This window comes from Rhipicephalus sanguineus, chromosome 2 (genome assembly GCF_013339695.2).
Source record: "Rhipicephalus sanguineus isolate Rsan-2018 chromosome 2, BIME_Rsan_1.4, whole genome shotgun sequence".
NCBI classification, from domain to species: Eukaryota; Metazoa; Arthropoda; class Arachnida; order Ixodida; family Ixodidae; genus Rhipicephalus; species Rhipicephalus sanguineus.
In genome coordinates this window covers 143,132,702-143,147,913 of record NC_051177.1, presented here as the reverse complement: position 1 = coordinate 143,147,913, position 15,212 = coordinate 143,132,702, and the positions used below count along the sequence as shown (strand labels likewise).

At 45.8% G+C, this 15,212-nt stretch overlaps 1 protein-coding gene across 1 annotated transcript in view; it reads left to right on the top strand.

Annotated features, from left to right (window-relative positions):
• Positions 1–5,240: 5,240 nt before the first annotated feature.
• LOC119383748 (probable cytochrome P450 49a1) overlaps positions 5,241–15,212 on the top strand; it is a 62,069-nt gene continuing 52,097 nt past the window's right edge. Inside the window, exon 1 of the mRNA XM_037652046.2 lies at positions 5,241–5,499. Coding sequence (XP_037507974.1) covers positions 5,268–5,499 — 232 coding nt within the window. The 5' untranslated portion in view covers positions 5,241–5,267. The remainder of the gene's footprint in view (positions 5,500–15,212) is intronic.

The following is a 15,212-nucleotide window of genomic DNA, read 5'->3' as shown; positions in this document are numbered from 1 at the left end:
CAAGGCCACAGAATTAGAGCACCACGGTCCTGTGGTATGATTTTGTTATCGCGGAGGTGTTGGAGATGTTTGGATAGGGGAGGTATTGGGGACGGCCGTGCCCGCACAAGTGCGACCTCAACGGTCGCGCATGTTGACGTTGTGAGGCGTGATACCTTCGCCAAGACCATCCTCGCCTTCTTTCGGTCCTCGTCCACCTTTCATAGGATGTCTGATGCACGAGGAAGGCACGTGTAAACACAGTACAACGACAGCAGCCCGCGTAGACGCGTTAGAAAAAAAAAAGCATGACGCTAATGTCCTATGTAATCTAAGCGCGAAGGCACACGGAGGCACATAAGAGCCTCAAAGATTCGCGCACACCATCTCGTAGGCCGTGACGCGTCTCTGAAGGTTTATTCTGACCGTCAGAAAAGTGTTTTCCTTACACCGTAATTCTGACGATTTGGCGGTGCGGCGCGCATGTCCACGCTTGCGTTCCCGCGCTCGCACGCGCTTGTCGCGTCTTCCGCGACAGCGTGGACAGCACCCCCTCGTACCTGGGCGGCAGCGTACGTTCGTATCAAACGTCGCTGGGTGAAAATCGGTTCGAGACAACCGTACTCCATTACAATGCAGGCGAATGGGCCTTGGCCGGGACCAACGAAAAATTCGTATCACCCCGAAATTCGTATGAGCTGTGATCGTATCACCGAGGTTTCACTGTAATTGGCTCTTTTTAGCTGAAACACCCATATAAACCTATGGATCTACCTCCAATAAAACCAGGTGTCAGTTTGCGCCTCAGTTCGTCTTCCTTTCTGAGTGCCATTTCGTAGCGCTACTTACCCAACAGTAATGCCTTATGAGAGACGGAGGAATGGTGAAAGTGCTCACAATGGCGTGAATGCCTGTTCTACACTCTTTAAAGAAAGTATTTGTGAAGCCTGGGCGCTCTTGTCGCTTCTGCGACAACACGAGCGGTGCCAAAATTACGTCGTATGACGTCACCACGTGACATCTTCGTTTGGTTTGTAAGAGCCCGCCCACTAAGTGTAGTAGTAGTTGTAGAAGTAAGTGGTTGTTTATGTGAGCAAATATATACGAAAAGGGGGAAGCAAATGAAAGATAGAGGAATGACTGTGTAGCATGCCCGTAGCCAGGAATTATTTTCCGGGGGGGGGGGGGGGGGAAGGGGAGGAACTTGCTGAAAGCCTTAACTATTTGAGAAAAACGCGTATTTGCATTAGTTTCGGTAATACACCATGTCGCATCAAAATTATGAGGGGGGTTTCCAGCTCCCCCCCCTCTCTCCCCGGGTACGGGCCTGCTGTGTAGCTAGAGCAGCTCACACCTGAACAGTGGACATCAGGGTATGAGGGAGGAGTAAAGGCTAGGAAGGGAGAAAGGGTAGAGGGAGAATATTTCCATATGTATACAGGTCAGAGTAAAGGCTATTTACATGTATACACATAAGGACGTAATGCCTTATGCTTCGCTTGTGAAAGCGATCTCCGCGAAAGTGTTTGTCACCATGCCTCGCACCCAGGCACTGTTACGTCACGGAGAGCGACAACTTCTTCATTTTCAGTGGACAAATGGTGGATAGCGGGGCAAAAAGCTGCGCTAGGTACATATCTTCGGCAAACCATACAAGACTACTCATGTCACGAAACGAAGGACGCGGCAAAAAGACGCACGCTGCTCAAATTGAAAACTTTACAGGAGCATACGTTAAATTGGAGACTTTCTGTACCTTTCTGCGCCTGTCGTAGAAATTCTCTGCCACCTCTGTGCCGTGAGCTACACAGCCTCGCTGGTCACCCACCTTGGTGAAGTGGAATTGCACATGTAATTATTCGACCTCTCAGAACCTTCCACTGTTCTATTAGCATACGTTGTCTTTATGTCCAGGGCAAGCTATGTCCATGTAACAAGCGCTGTGATATGATTATTTGCTAGAGAGAAGCCAACGTCCTGTAAATAGAGCCAAGAGCAGACACGAGCCCTTTACTGTTCTTAGTGTATTACGTCGAGATAAGTCGTCCCCAATTTTGTTTGTTTCGACCGCCGACGCAAGATTACGTTATCAGAGCAAACAGGCACGAACGAGCAGAAGGCTTGACTATGCAACGAATTGTTTTGCATATACAGCTTTTATCACTCCTGCGGCCCCATGAAGGTCATTTTAGTGGACGTCTTTCTTTATATACCTTTTCTAGCCTTATAAAAACGAGCTCCTGCGAGCATACTCAATTGCTTCAGATTACCCAGGCTGTGTACAGCAAAGATACCGTTTCCTTCTCTCTGTGTTAAAGGAGTTCGTCTCCCTGGTGTCACAACAACTAAAAATAAAAAATAAAATTCTAAGGACGCCGGTCGTTGGCCGTCATATGGCCTTCGCATGGTAACAGGGATGCGCCAGCTGCCCTTCACTTACATATACCAGGACCATGAGATATGTTCATTAACAACACACTATGATGAAGGGAAGCAATGATGCGTCTGAACAGAGTTTTCAGGAGGAGCAACGAAATCATAGAGGGAAAGAAAGAAACACCTGACATTTCAAGAATTGTTGTACTATCTGACTGCAGCACCACCTAAATCCAAGTACACTCATATTAAAAAAAATGTTGACGCAAATTACCCTCCATTACACTGATTTCGCGGAACAGCGATGAAGTGGCTCCCTTTATAATGATTATTTTTGCATGTGCAAAGAAATGCGTGGAAGAGCTCCAGGCCGACTCCGCCCGACTGTATACAGCAAATGTCTTTGACGTCACCTAACACTTGTACTTCAGCTGTTCGCCACTTTCACAGTTTGCTAATGTGAACCCACTTGCAAAGTTCAACAATTCTTCATTTACACGGACACACACGCGAGTGTATCGGTAAGTTCCGCTTTACGCAAGATATAAAGTGCCTTCTTGTGAACAAGAAATATATCATGTAGTAGCAGGCGCGAACGATGTTTAAATGGCATGTCGGTATTAGACCCAAAAATTTACGTATCGCACAATATGAATCACTTTACTGTCGATATTTAAAGGCATTGGTATTGGAAATCACCAGAAAATCGTCGAACTGTGGTAAAGAAGTCACTGCTGTAAAAATACTTTGAGCTCACTCGGCCAGAGAGAGAAAAACGCGTTTTGGAAAGGCAAAGGACTGACATATGCCCAGAAGAGCACTAAGCAACTAAACAGAGCGAGAATCACGGTGGCTCAGGCAGCATAAATTGCAGCAGCCAATAAAATTCTACACATAAGCAGTATACATCAGGCCTGCACACTGCATTGTAGGAACTGATGGCACTGGAGCAGCGCGAGCAGTCCCCAACATCACGCTGGTGTCGTGAACTGTGGCCAATGCGTAGGTTCTCGTTAAAGAATACCGGAGCCCTCCTCTCGCGCGCCTCTTATAATCATATCGTGGTTTTGGGACCTTAAACCCCAACAATCATTATTATCATTACAGACAGTGTGTGTCCCAGCTAAGTATAGCCCGAGTTTCAAAGTACGCCACTATGACCAAGTATGTCCACTATGACGACGCGATCAAATGTATGTTGCTGGCTACTTCGTGGAGTAAATCGCACCACTTTCTTGTGTTCGGCTTAATTGCTTAATCAGGCAAGATTAATTAACCAACTTTTGAAGGAACGAAGCTAGGCAAAAAATTCAAAGGACAAGGTTGTATATCGGTTTGCAAAATGTCCCTTGGCACTGTTCCTAACTTTCTACCCTTTAAGTACTGGTATTTTCCTGCTTACAGCAGATATCCGCGACAAACAGGAAAAAAAAAAAGATATGACGTGACATGCCCCCTTGCGCGCCGTGGCTTCCATGCTCCCTATTGTTCGGTGTGCAAGACTTCAAGCGTTGGAGGTTGAACAAGTATTTCTATCACTTCATTGTATGTGTGCTGTAAATAAGATTACGTGATCTGTGCATAAATGAGAAACATTTTGTGAGTAGAATAATGCCGGCGTAATAACCGAAGTAATTTGGAAATAAATTAATTACCTTTAAAAGTAATTGTAATCTTATTACATTCTGCAAGCTATGATTTCTGATGAAATTTACTTACGTTTAACAAACTGGAGAGGCAATTATTAATGTAATAAATGCTTGAGGTCCGTGCAGTGGGTGATGTCAGTGCACGTTAAAGAACACCAAATGGTCAAAATTTCCAGAGTCCTCCACTACGGGGTGCCTCATAGTTATAATAGGCAGCAGACGGTGTGTTCAAGACGAAACGTTTTATTTGGGCGAACTTGAGCCCGGAAACTGAAAGGTTCGAAGTACAAGGAATTCAAGCTGTACACTGATAGCGGCGAGAACACCGTCGGCCGTCGAGTAATCTGATCTGCCGTGAGGTGCGTCGGCAATTATACATGCGGCATCGAACGTTCAAGTCTTATCGCTGGTGTTCGCGTAGAATGACCTTGAATATTCGCGTCCTGCGCGTAATAATGACAGAATGATTTCAAACAATCGCGAAGCTTCTCAAGCACTGCGGCGCGATCTGCGCTGAGAGTTCACAACAGTCTTTGCGGGTGAAACTCGAACACCTCAAAATAAAGCAATAAAACGTGTGGCAATAACGTGGTTTTGGCAGTAAAACCCCAGACGTTATTAATTAGTAATGCAATTAAATTAATTAGTTTTAGGAGTATATTTATACTTTCTGTGAATTTACTAATACGAGTGTCCTCGCTAGTGTTTTTTAAGGAGCACCAGGAACCGGACGCGCACACCTTTGCCTTCAAGCGAACATTCCTTCTTGTTACTATTTCACTATCTTAAAAGTACCACGTTTCCGAAATTCAGATTACGTGACCAGGACACGAGTCCGACTACAGAAGACAACGTGCATGAAGCCATCAAACAGTTCAGCTATAGAAAGTGTAAGGAGTTGACCTCTCAGTAAAAGACACAGCAGTGAGACGCCAGCTGCCGGTCGGGATGACCGCTCCACCATTAGGCCGCGAAAGGCGTATTATCCTTGAACTACATTGAATTTGGCGCACCTGGATAGCGGATCCACACGTGTCAATGACTGGAAGCGATAAACAGTCACTTTAGCACGGCGACTAGGTGATTGCGCAGTGCGAAAGTAAAAGATAACAAAAAGCAAAATTATCAGCATGCCGTCTCGTTTAGGTCAGATACGTGACGACAATGGTGCCCCTTCATATACGCACGCGCACTTCACGGCCAACAACATTGCTTCACGCGAGCTTGCGGTGCATATTTCAGTGTAAACGCTCCGGTTGAAGAATGGAAGGACTTCACGCTTTTGGTGTATGTGGCCGGAGGCTCGCGTCGAGAATGCATATGCAGCTATTTCCGGCCTCGGCTGCCGCAGTGAATGCGCGGCGAACCTCCACGAACGCAGTGGACGGTCTTTCGGAAGGGAAACATGCCTTGCAGGCGAAGCCCTTCGAAACGATTCCCAGGGTACCTTCTCTCCCCGTGATAGGCAGCTCATGGATGTACTGGCGCCTGTTCGGTAAGTCATTGCACGTCCTGCACGGTAACTTCATTTTGTGATGTCGTGCGTGCGCGCTCCACTTAACAGTGAAATCTCAGTTCCTCACAATCCCTACGAAGCAACCAATTCGGCGACTTCATTATCTTACGGTGCAAAGTCACCTTGGTGACGACTCGGATGGAGCGTTCGAAGTACCTGCTTGCACACCGACGAGGAAGGACACAAGGAAGACGCGCTCACACACCGCGCAACAGGATGCTTCAAACGACCAACCAAAAAGCCCACATTGCGTTTCTCGAATGAATCGGCCTAATAAATGCCGAGTATTTTATCTGACAAATAGCTACGTTTCACAGCAGAGGTGTTATGGTAGAGGTTTGCCCTGTGTCGTAGATAGAAAATTATCATCATCATGAACCGCCACGCGCTCAATCATCGCCCAAGCTCTCGGTGCAGATGGTTAACAAAACAAGCCGAAACTTGCGACCCCTAATCGGTGTTTGTCGCCAGTGTACGTTCCCTTAATTTTTAGCGGACCAGTGTAGTGAGTAGTGGGGTTTCCTCAATTTCTGTTGTACATGCGCGCTGTGGGAGAGAGCATGCATAGTGATGTTAACATGCTAACTATATTTCGGCAAGGGGTTGGAAAGAGACTGGTGAGAGGGTAAAAGACTAAGCCAAGCCAAGACCAGCCATAGGTGCCCAACAGCTCTGCTGTGACCCCGTGCTGTGCGACTTAGTGAAGCTGCGCTAATTTTTTTTTTCGAATCACTTCGCGGTGAATCAAAGGCACTTTGACCATATCTGTCTATGCATCTATCTGTCAACGTCTGGGTTCTCGAGCTCGTTTACTTACCTTACTGTGTTTCCCGACATTTGCACCGGGGATGACGTGACATGCATGTCATGTGCTTGAAGAAAAGCCAGCAAATTCACGGGACGTGAGAAAGAAGCAAACGCACACAACGTTTGCGAAGAAGCAAACGGGTGACGGTTTGCTTCTTTCTCATGTCCCGTGAATTCGCTGGCTTTTCTTCAAATTAACATGAACCAACTGGCCCAGATTTCGACACTTCTATGTCATGTGCGTAATGCAACCCTCTTTCCCATCGCGTGTGGCGCGTTCCCGCATACCACGGCCCTATACAGTTTATATCAACTTAAGAACAGCAAAAATAGACTTCGAAAATTTTATAAGAAGACATTTTGCGTGGACTGAACAAGAGAAACGCATACCGTTTGTTATAGTTGGTGATTTGAATGTAGACACCACGCAAGTAGATAAACGCATACAAATGTGCCGCTTCGACCCTTTGTGACCAACAAGATCCAGTGAAAATAAATAAAAGTATTAAATCGGTAGTTTTGCTGATGGTTATCAGTTGTTGTGGTGGTGCTTGCCTAACGTCAATTGTGGTTGCAGTGTTGGCTATCCACTCTTATAACAATGTAATAAATATTACAAGTGTACTACACTTAGTAAGCAACCTATAGCTGGTTGACCCCGCCGGAATACGCCAACGCACACTGCTTATGTCATGCCCGTCAGGACAGAGTAACACGCATTTCTTTACGTTGAAACTGACGTCTGTGCTGTAAGGCGAATGCCGTCGTCACGTAGGACCGTTATACAGTCGAAACCCGCGATAACGAAATCCCGAGGGAACGAATTTCTCACCGCAACCAAATATTTTCGGAGCACCGGCGAACGCCTATATGAGTCAATGCATTTCGTAACTCGCGACTACGAAAGATATTCATACCGCAGTCCCTCATTAACGAAATTTTTGAAACACGAGTGCGCAAATAATCTACTCTCGCAACATTAACTACATTCGAAAACTGCTGAAATGCATTCATGCTACACTTAAATTGTGCAAACATATCGCTACAGCACACTTGAGAAGCAGCCGCCATTATTGTTTACAAAAAAACATAAAGCTGGCGACAATGATGATGATGGCTTGCCAAAACACCTGCTCGTTACCGCGGACTACGTAGCCAAATCCACATTCCTCATGGAGTTTCGTTCGTTGGCTTGGCTCTGTGCTTGGCTTTGTCGGCTTTGCGCGCACATGGTCGCGTGTGTGGAGCCATTTGTGGAGCGTTTGCTTGGTCGCTTGGTGGAACGTGAACTGTGTGTTGCGGTTCCTTCGTCCGATTTCGCTGCCTGTGAAGATGCCGCCTCCAATGAAAAAGCGGAAGTTCATCACGCTGGAACATAAGGCTGCAATCATCAGTGAGGTGGAAAAGGGCAGGAAAAAAATGAACATCGACGAAGAATTCGGCGTTGCGTGCAGCTCGCTCTCCATAATTCTGCGCTGATCCAGCGGAGCCGGAAGAAGGTTCACCTGCAGGCGCACTTGACGACGGTACTGGTGACAGCGCAGTGCTGCCGTCACTGACCAGTGCATGGGGGCGAACTTTGTGCCGTGGCAAACGAGATTCCCGATCGAGAGGCATGAAAGTGCTGCATGGTAAGGCCCGCCAAAGCAAACGTACTGACTTCTGGAAATAAAATGTGTTTTTTGTAAATTCCATATATTTTCCGCCGCATTCTCGCGCCAACGAAATTCCCGCAAGAGCGAAATTTTGTGCTTTCCCCGCCGATTTCGTTATTGCGGGTTTCAACTGTATGCCCTTTTGGCGTCACAGTGTGGTAGACGTGCGTGGTAAGCCTACAATATGGACAAAACTACTCAGATTACACGAGGATGTCGATCCGCCTCCTTAACTCTTGGCTCAAAGCTAATCTATGCGGCTTAAGCAGCTCCTCGCTGACTGCTTCGCATTACATCGATTACCGCAATGCGTGGGATATGCCAGAATTTCTTTCCTTCTGCTTTTATTATTACTTTTGCAGTGTATGTATCAAGGGAGTAACTGTATACATGCATTAATAACATTCAGGTACAGAAACACAAGTAGAATGTGCTCAACTTCCCAAGCACCGCTAGATCTCGGGAAAATACTGTACGTCGTCTCCTGCTCAGGAAGGGCGGATTTTAAAATTTCTGTTCAAATTCCTGGAGGACATTAACCGAATTGATAAACTGTAACTTAACTTACATCAGCATCATTAGGTTCGGACATGCCCCGCAACGGTGGTCTGGTGGTTATGGCGCTCGACTGCTGACCCGAAGGTCGCGGGATCGAGTCCCGGCCACGGTGGCTGAATTTTCGATGGAGGCGAAAATATTTGAGGCCCGTGTACTTAGATTTAGGTGCACGTTAAAGAACCTCAGATGGTCGAAATTTCCGGAGCCCTCCATTACGGCGTCTCTCATAATCATATCGTGGTTTTGGGACGTTAAACCCCAGATATTATTATTATATTACGTTGTGACATGTACATACCACAGTCATATTATCTTTTTTTTTCCTTCTCCTTTCCTGCCCTCCTCCTCCTAGGGCCTTTCTGTCCTCAATCCCCTCCCCTATACAGAGTAGCATGTAGGCGCCTTAGGTACGCCGGCAGAATTATCTGTTTTTCAGTAAAGAGTTCTCTCTCTCTCTCTCTATGCGCGTCACATCCACTGCGCCTCACCATACATAAGCGTAACTCTCACACTCTATACAGCTACGCCATATCATATCGTAATTGTATGCATGTGTTTCTGCTTGACGGTCGCGCAGGAGAAACTTAGAGTATAGAAAACACATCGACTGCTGCTGGTGTGTTGTGTGGTCTGGCCAGGAAAATTCAGAATGCTAAAATTCAATCAACTGCAAATATTGGTTGGGGAATTGTGCGCTCGTTTACACTAATGGATATCAAGTGAGCAGTTCGTCCTCCTGCAAACTGAGGACTTGTTTCAATGTACTTACCAGGACGGCCTGAGTGCCACATTTCTTTCGCAAATGAAACTGTTGGCGCCACTCTCAGTGCGCGGACGTAGATAACATATGGTTTACCATGGCGCATAGCGATCGTTTAGGTTTAAACGCATGTTCACGCACTGTGCATAACATCAATCATGGCGTTATTTTTTTGTTTTCATACTGACGAAGCTGGTTACTTATCTTAGCATGTCCTAATAACGAAATTCCTCAGCACGGTCGCAATAAAAAACGACCGGTAACACGAAATGCAGCCGTGCCCGTCAGCACCGTTAAGCGTAATGCTTTTGGAGGAAGGATGAAATGGACGCAGGCAGCGCCTGTCCGTGTCTATTTCATTGTTCATCGGAAATTTTTGCGTTTTAAAGGTGTCGAAGTATGGCATATCGATTAGCTCGAACCCATACGTTGTGCAGCAACACAGCTCCGATTTGAAGGACATATACAAACCATCGTGAGTAGCGCAACGAGACAGGGCACCAGAAAGGAACAGACGAGTACAGGCGATGGTTCTATGTCCAAACACCCCCGCCACGGTGGTCTAGTGGTTATGGCGCTCGACTGCTGACCCGAAGGTCGCGGGATCGAATCCCGGCCGCGGCGGCTGCATTTTCGATGGAGGCGAAAATGTTCGAGGCCCGTGTACTTAGATTTAGGTGCACGTTAAAGAACCCCAGGTGGTCGAAATTTCCGGAGCCCTCCACTACGGCGTCTCTCATAATCATATGGTGGTTTTGGGACGTTAAACCCCAGATATCATCATCATATGTCCAAGCACCAACTAGCGCAACAGTCTACTCTTTTAAACCGATATGAAGGACATGTAGAATTGCTTCAACATCTCCGGAACGTATTTGAAGGCCAATGATACGAAGAAACAGGCAAATAGGGATAATCAATTGGTATCGCATTACATAAGGTGTTACGCGAAGTGCGCACGCTAGACGACAGAGTGATCGTCTGTGATTGCCTTCCTTGCCGTCCTGCGTGCCTTGTTGGTGCTTTACTGAATGATCTGCATCTTTTAATAAATCAAGGCAGTTTCGTACTAGTGGTACCAAGCCTGAAGGAAGTGCCGATGTTTCGATGTTTCTCTTCAGTTTTTCTTTCTTTCTATGTTTCTTTCTTTTTCTCCTTTCCAGTTTTGTATGTCTTTTTTATCTCTTCATTTCTATTTATTTCTATATTTTTTCCTACTTTTTCCTTTCTTTCTCTCTCTTTATATTTCTCGCTCGCTTGCTCCTTTTTTGTATTTTTATACGTGGTTTTGCCTGCGTTACCCCGACCGACGACAGCATACGACAGCCCGGGCCCCTAGAGGGCTCTGCACATGATATCATCATTAAGGCGCTCGAAGAACAAGAGGAAGAAGATTTCTCCTTGGCTCGAGCGTGCGCTCAGTATGCTAAAATTGCTATGCTATACGTGGTTTTGCTAGCGTTACGCCAAGCTATATGAGACGACGACAGCCTATGACAGCCCGGGTGGCCCGGGCTACTGAGTGCTCCGCACTTAAAAGGTTATGCAAAAAAAAAAAAGGTTTCGCGAAAGAAATGACACCTATTCTTAGGGAACACTACAGAAGAGCAGATTGTCGTGCACTAAAGATAAGTGTGCGCCATCGCAATGTAGTTACGTTCGCGAGAGTTACTTGGCGCCCTTTTATATGCATTTATATTAGAGGCGTGCGAACATTCGTAACTTCGTATGTTCGATTCGATACGTAAGGTACCTTTACTATTCGGAATATACGAACGCCACGAAACATCATAACAATTATTGAAATCAGCACACAGAACTACATATATGTGCTGCATTTCACGAGTTTTGATGCACAAATAGGCAAAATAGTTCAGTTCCCACATAACCCCCCCCCCCCCCCCCGTCCGTCCGTCCGTCGCGCTTTTGAATGTTGTGCCAGTATTGAAGTGTAGTGCCCAAGGCATGACATGTTGTAGACCGAGCACCTTGTTGCAGTAGAGTGCCGAATTTATACTGAACAAAATCACCAAAACAAAAGAGCCGCCATTGTCAAATTAAGAAAAAAAAATGTTAAAAAATAAGGAAACTCACTATTTTCCTCGATTGTCCAAAGATGAATCATCTGCACTAAAAAATGTGTCGATCAGTTTTCATTGCTTTTCTCAATTGTGGCGTTTTTTTTTTTCTTCTAAAAGAGCCAAGTCCACTTTAACTGAATCTGAGAAAAACGCAGTTTTTTGCTACTGACGAAAGGGTCCGGCCTTCTCCGACAATTTTTTGCCAGTGTACTCATGTCATCAAAATAGCTCAAATCTATATTGCGGTTTAAATGTATATAGCCCCCTATCATCGTTATTCAGGAGAAAAATTCGGATTTGGCACTTTTCACTTGAGCTTGAATTAGCTCGTAAAAGAAGTCTAAATCACAGCGAATGAACGATATAGCAATATTTTGCTACAAAATTAACACCATCCCTGTGCTTCCGTCGATGCCGCTCTTTGTTGCATGGGCGTAATGGCGATGACCAGACCTGTAGAGTGAGTGGTCTTTCCAGGTAAAAGTTGCGCCATTTTGGACTATCGGCAGCGTTTTCTTGTTCTTGGTATCTATTGAAGGCCCTTAAATGTGCTCCAGCTCTTCTTGTTCTTCTGAGCTCGTTTCATGCCGTGCAGTTTCCGATCAACTCTTCTTCTGCAAGGAAGAGATCGCTGCCCCATATCTTCACCTCAGTTGTCTTCTATTTCAACTATACTGTCGTGGAGCAAAAGGACATATTACTGCAACGCAAAACTCGAAAAGAAACACTAAAATGCTGAAAGAAGCAGGAAAGTCGGCCTCTTACTCTTTATATTCCAGTTTTGCCCAAACAACCTCATGTGCTTCTGTAAGTACCAACTCGCCCAAGAAACACTAATTGTGGAAAACTAATTTCATCATGCCTTGTCATGTGGCTTACAAGGCGTGTTTGTCATGCGTGCGTAAACATTCTGGCACAAACCACGTTAAGTAAACGGCTACGACGTCTTCACGAGACATGCATCATGTATTTTTTGCCATTCATGTCGTGATATGACACGTGATACACATGCATGACCTGTTACTCACGTTTGTCATACACGCGGGTCATGTGGTCACATTCTGATGCACGGCAAGCTTATGAGCGATCACCATGCCATCACGAAGTTCTGTTCGTGATTCTGTTTTCCCCAAAACTTCTGCCTTGTTCGATGTCAAGATATGATTCGCATGGTACACCATGAATGACGTGCCATGCATGTCATGTATGGCATGACATGAATGGCTTAAGTGACAAGGGGTCATTGCGGTCGTTTCTTTAGCTGGAATATCTGATGTAAGTTCTAAAATGTGCTTTTTGTGTCTGTACCCACCAAGCTTAATTGAGTGTTTTTGAAGCTGAAAATAAATATTGATTGATTGATTGATTGATTGATTGATTGATTGATTGATTGATTGATTGATTGATTGATTGATTGATTGATTGATTGATTGATTGATTGATTGATTGATTGAAGTATGTGTGTTCTGGAATACCGGTAGGCCCGTGTACTTATATTTAGGTGCACGTTAAAGAACCCCTGCAGGTGGTCGAAATTTCCGGAGCCTTCCACGACGGCGTCGCTCATAATAGTATCATGGTTCTGGGACGTTAAACCCCAACAATTATTATTAACATCTATTGCCGCAGTGCGTGAGATCTGCCGTAATTTTTTTTCTGTTCAAGTTCTTCCTTCCCAGATGTGAAGCTATCACTGACAATCGCGTTGTCACTGGATTTTAAGTGTCTGAGCCATCTAAGCCGGCCAGATAAAATTACTACACAATTTTTCTGGTCATCCGAGGAATAGCGCGATTTCGTTTTTTTTCTTTCTTGCTTTTGAGCAGAACAAAGCGGTGAATGCACAGCTTTAGAATATTGTCATATTCTCGAACTAGTCTGTTCACGTCACAATCTTAATTGAGTGAGTAAAAGGATTCATATCCTCGAGATAAAACTTGAAGCATAGATATGTTGTCGGCGATTGAATTTCTATATGCGGCTTGCTGACTAGGCAAGTGGGAGATATGAACACTGCGTTGTGATCGTAGATTCCATCACTTATTGAGGTGAAGGCCTTAGATGCCTCATCAAACGCGAAACGTGACCATCGGCGTCTGTGGCGTGAGCACAAATTGAAGAAAAAATCATGCCACTTCACTATGACGTCACTACAACGTCATCATATGACATCGGCGCTTGGTGAAAGGTGAGTCGATCCCGGAGGCACTGCGTAACCACGTAAGGTGCAGAAAGCTTCCAACGCCTCCGATACCGGAGGCAATGCAAAATCACGTTAGATGCAGAAAGCTTTTGTGTGGGAGAGGAGGGAGCAATACACTCGACTAAGAAGAAGAAGAGGGCAATAGCGTCTGCATGGGCGTTTCCACGTTGGTTCGCCATCACAATTATCGGCAGTTTCCGATACAGTCAGGCGTGCGCACGGAGGTAGAGGGCAGGCAGGGCGGGTGGCCACTCCCCCTTGTCACCTAATAGGGATGGGACGCAAAGTCCGCCCCATGTATTGACTTAGTAAGGGGGGTGAAGGTGCGATGAACCTTCGCTCCCCCTGATGAGGAACCCTGCGCACACCTATGATACAGTAATTAAATGCTATGACATACAAGCGAATCGTGATTAGCGTATCACGTATCGTGATTATCGTATCACGCGTGCCAAACAAACGCAGTTGTCTTAACCTCCTCCAATTACAATGCAATTACAAACAGAACTATGCTTTGCTGCGCAAGCATGTGGTTTGCTTATACACGTCGTAGCATCCAGACTACTGCAATCAGCTTGTGAGACAGAGTATAGGCCCCTCATACATTTTACTGGTAACAGCTACGTTTTATAGGTAGATTGGTTGATTTCGTGAGCATTTTATGTCGAATTCTTCTTCAATCTCATTATTATAAAGGTATCCGAGGAGCGTTTTGAACGCTGCGCATGCATTTTATCTGGCACTCGGTAATATTGCACAAGGAAAGGCAATGAACCTTTTACTGATATATACATATGTGCAAGCTCTGGAGGATACGAAAGAGCTTCGCAAGTCATTTCAGATGCATATTTAACGCTAGGGGGTTTCGGCTAGTGATTCGGTCTCACGTGAAAAGGTCAGTTTCGCCACAAGGGAGAAGCAATGAATGGGATAGCAACAAATTGGAATGCCACCCGAAGAACGGCAGCAGCTCGATACTTGCAGCGTGCCGCTCAAGCGCAAAGGACGCAGGAAAAAAACGCAGGCTGTACGAACGCAAACTAACGGTCACAGCTCGACATTTGCACAGCGCTGCTCAAATACAAGAAAGAACGCTCGAAAAGATCCCGCAGATATACACAGGACGAGCACGGACAAACAACTGTCATAGTTGTTACTTCGTGTTTGAGCAGTGTGCTACAACCCAACGCTCTTAGATATTTTTTCACCGCGTCTCCTGCCGCGCGGTGGCGTTCAACGCGTTGTTTACCCGGCAGTTCACATCGCGAGTGGGTACAGAAATGGGCCACTTTTTAGTGCGCGTCTCAAGGGCAGTTTTCACACTGAAGCAAAATCTAGGAGCATTGCTTTAAAGCGCGCCCTTCGGGCAATCTCGCTAGTGGTACTGCACACGCTGAAACACCTTGGAGCTCTGCGTACCGCCTGCGGTTAGTGGCGTATATAAACAGCTGGCCGTTAGTATTCCGAAGAGCGGATGGCGCGTGGGCTATGTTGAATGAGGTAATGAAGAAAAGAAATTGCACGTGGCCTAGTTGTTTCACGCGCTGCGCTGCGGAGCAAGGGGTCGCATGTTCGAATCCCGGTGGTGGGCATTGGAAATCTTTTCTTCTGATTTATTTCTCTTCCTG